This window comes from Monodon monoceros, unplaced genomic scaffold (genome assembly GCF_005190385.1).
Source record: "Monodon monoceros isolate NGI ecotype Baffin Bay Population unplaced genomic scaffold, NGI_Narwhal_1 Contig5161_ctg1, whole genome shotgun sequence".
Taxonomy (NCBI): domain Eukaryota; kingdom Metazoa; phylum Chordata; class Mammalia; order Artiodactyla; family Monodontidae; genus Monodon; species Monodon monoceros.
Genome location: NW_021701007.1, coordinates 1,573 through 5,273, shown reverse-complemented (window position 1 = coordinate 5,273; position 3,701 = coordinate 1,573). Strand labels below are relative to the sequence as shown.

General features: G+C 60.0%; 1 protein-coding gene across 1 annotated transcript; it reads right to left on the bottom strand.

The window, feature by feature from the left end:
• Positions 1–131: 131 nt before the first annotated feature.
• Positions 132–2,937, bottom strand: LOC114890039 (probable cystatin-15). Its single transcript, XM_029213553.1, has 2 exons — positions 2,743–2,937; positions 132–248 (listed from the first exon to the last, which is right to left on the bottom strand). The coding sequence occupies exons 1-2, from the start codon at positions 2,935–2,937 to the stop codon at positions 132–134; spliced, it is 312 nt and encodes a 103-aa protein (XP_029069386.1).
• Positions 2,938–3,701: the final 764 nt, after the last annotated feature.

The window sequence follows — 3,701 nt, the reverse complement described above, 5'->3', positions numbered from 1 at the left end:
GGGGAGGGGCCAGGACCTGTCATTCTGCCCCAGGGTCATCCCTGAGGCCTTCCAAGCCTCCTCTCATAGACCCTTCTTGACATTATTTTTCATTCTCTGAAGATTTGTGATGCTTTTGGTTGATTTTATCCTCAAACCTTTTTCTGTTCTGGGCCTTCTTGCAAGGGGCAGTTGTCAATGTCTTCGTCGTGTTTTTTACAAATTGTGCGGCCCAGCTCCAGGTCCATTAAATATATCCACCTATACTTCTGTCAAGGAGAGATTGTAGAAACTTCTGTGAAATACTTTGCAGTAATGAGAAAAACACAGACAACCAAGTAGAAAATGGGCAAATAGGTATGAATGTGCACATGTGTATAAATTGGGACAAACCTAGGTGCATTTTTCTTATTTTTAATTTATGTATTATTTACTTTTTCATTTTAATTCTCTACTCTTCCTACAAAAAGATGTCCCTCAGTGCAGCTCCAGCCCTGGATTCTTCCCTGCCACCCTCCTGATAGCTGGTACCCAGGAGCCGTGTCATGAGTACATGGCGGTGGGGAGGGGGGTGGTCACAGGAGGGAGGTAGGGCCCCAGCGCTGAGAGCACACGCACAGCACACCTGACATGAAACCCAGCTCTCAATCCTCCAGACACACGGAGGGCATCGCACGGCTCCTTCTAGGGAGGCGGATGGGGGTGCTTGTCCACCGAGCCACCCTCAGAGCTGCCCTGTGCCTCGGGGTTAACACAGATTGGATTTCATCCCCTACAGAGAGGTCGTGAAAACTCGGAAGAACTCCAACACGGAGAGGAGTGTAACCGGAAACTTCCATAGGGAGGAGCACGGCCCTGACCTGGAATTGTCTAGAAAGCTGGCTTCCTTAGGGGCTCAGGAATGCCTGCAGTTGATGCCACCAGCCACACACACACACACACACACACACACACACACACACACACACACACTCACACACACACACTCACACACACGCCCAGCCCCTTGCACTGCCGCTGGACCCTGGGCGAGGATAGGCTTAGGGCAGTGGGGGGCGGGGGGGTGGCAGCTCAGCCCACAGTGATGCTCGAGGGGCCCTCAGCCTCCACAGGTCCAGGGCTGGGCGCAGCCCAGCGAAGGGCCAGCCAGTCAGCAAATGAGGGCCCTTGAGGAAAGCCAGGGCCGTCTGCGCAGGGAGGGGGCCAGCCTCCAGTCCAATCAGGAGTGTGTGCAGCGGGGGACCTTCACATCAGAGCCCTGCTGACCCGGGCCACCTTGGGGCTAGCCATCCGGGGCCAATAATGGGTCTGGGCTCAAGACTGTTGGACAACAACTAATCCAGACAAAGTATCTGGGGCGGGGGAGGTATGAGCATCGGTGGGAAAGCGCTGCACAGCCAGGTGCTAAGGGCACCCACACTCCCATCAGGTCCCCCCTCTTCCCCACCCTGATGCTCTGTAACCCATGGCCTTCTTTCCCAGAACTGCCTCGGGAACACTGACTGTGACGGACTCGGCCCGGCCATCTTCCTGTCTCCCCCGCCCCTCACTCTGCTGTCTGCCCACCTGCTCACGACAAAGACCTGGGGTCTGTGCCTGATCCCCGCCCCACTACATGCCACGTCAACCTCCAAGCCGACTCAGAAGCCGGTTTTCCTCTGCCTCCTGGCGTCCAGGGCCCAGCTCCTGCACCCTGGTCTCAACTTGCCCCCAAGCTGTGGAGCCCACTACCCCCACGGGGTCCAGAGAGATGCTGGACAAAGCTGAGCGACCTCCTTCCACAAGTCCCTGCTCCTCTGAGGATAACATCCTGACCCAGCCCTGGCACACGCCCACCCTGCACGCCCACCTCTCTGAACCTCCTTCCCTGAGACACTGGCCCACAGCCCTCAGGCTGGCCCTGCCGGGCACTGGCAGCTCACCCTGGTCCAGGACCCTCTCCGGGGCTGCCCGCCCTTCTTGTTCCCAAACCTGCACTTGGCCGGGTCCTTCCAGGAGTGCCCGTCATGAAGAGCGCTTCCCCACCCCCCCCCACCCCCCCACCCCTCAGCCCTGCGGTCCTACACTGACCGCTCTTGTCCAGGTCTTCCACTATCTCACCTGAAAACTTAGAGCCTGTGTGCTTCTCACCACCAGTGTAACAGCCTCACGAGGTCACGCCCTGTCTGCCTCTGCTGCCTCCGGCCAGGCCTGACCCACGGCGGCCACGTGGTCAAGGCCGGCTCACTTCACGAGGGGCCTCAGCCCAGCATCCAGGCAGTGATCCTGGCAGCTGAGGCCTGCGATCGGCTCCGCTCTGCACTGCCGGCCCTTCCTGGGCTTTGATGTCGGGGCGCCGCCTCCGCTCCGTCTGTCTCCCTCCTCACCTGCCCTCTGCCTCCCTCTCCTCTCCCTGTTCCAAGTGCTAAGCTAACACATCAGAAACTTGGAGCCCTTCTATTTTGGTACCTTGTATTTTTAAATGTCCTTGACCAAATGAAACATCCCTTACCTTTTCCTGCAGACAGCGGACGGCCCCTTCCCCCGACCCCAGGCCCAGCTTCAGGAAGAAGGTGGAGCCGCAGACAGGGAGCCTCCCTCACCCCCTGGCCCCCACTCCCCACCCCCTCCCCCCACTCCCACCCCCATCCCCCATTCCCCCACTCCCAGCCCCAGCCCCCATCTCTCACCCCATCCCCCACTCCCATCCCCACCCCATCCCCCACTCCCACCCCACCCCCATCCCCCATCTCCCACCCCCATCCTCCACTCCCATCCCCTCACCTTGCGCTGGCTCCGCCCCACCCAAAGCAGCTTGTAAGCGTACTCATCTGGCTCGTGTTCATTGAAGTGAAACACAGCAAACTCCACACACAAGCGGAAGTTTTGCGTACTCTTACTGATGTCCTCAAACTTCCAGCTGCAGACATGAGGCCCCAGAGCAAGAAGCCCCAGGAGCAGAGACAGCTTCAGGAACATGCTGTCCGGCATTGGCCTGGAGGCCGGCAGTACTGTGGGCCGCCCTCCCCAGCTCCCCAGCCAGCGCCGCCCGGCCCTGCGCAGCCCTGTGCTGCTGGCCAGGCCCTCGGCCCAGCTCCTCCTCTCTGTCCCTCCCGTCATCACCCAACGGGAGGCGGTGGCGGGGGAGTGTCCCAATTTCCACCCCTCATCACGTAAACCTTGAGCCCAAGGACATGCAGGCTCCGTTCCCCCTCATCTCCAGGGCATCCCCAGCCCAGCTTCGGTAGGGCCTTGGTGAGGGTCTCAAGCCCACTAGGCTTTGCCCTCATGGCAGTGCCTCCCTGGGCTGGCAGAGTCACGGGCACTTAGGAATGCTGGTGGGTCCTGAGTCCCGGGAGCCGAGGAGAAAACCAGATCTACCTCTGACCTTGGCTGCAGCCGATGACCTCAGGGCACAACGGGAAGGTCCAGTGAGGGATAGCATGGGGGCCGGGGCACCATCCTCTCCACCACTACTGGCACCTGCTGACCTACATGACAGAAGGCCTGGCCATGCTTGGCAGTGGGCAGGGGACAAGGGGTAAGCCAGCCAAGGCAGGGGCTCTGCTGGAATGGATGTGAGCGGTAGCCATGGGCAGGAGGGGTTCCAGGGCTGGGGAAGGTCAGGCCCTGCCTTGCCCCAGCCAATGTGCATTCTCACGCAGATCTGCCATCTGTGGCGCTGTGGCCTCTGCCGTGTGGCCGTGTCAGGCTCTTCTCACGGGACCCGTGTTACTGATGTG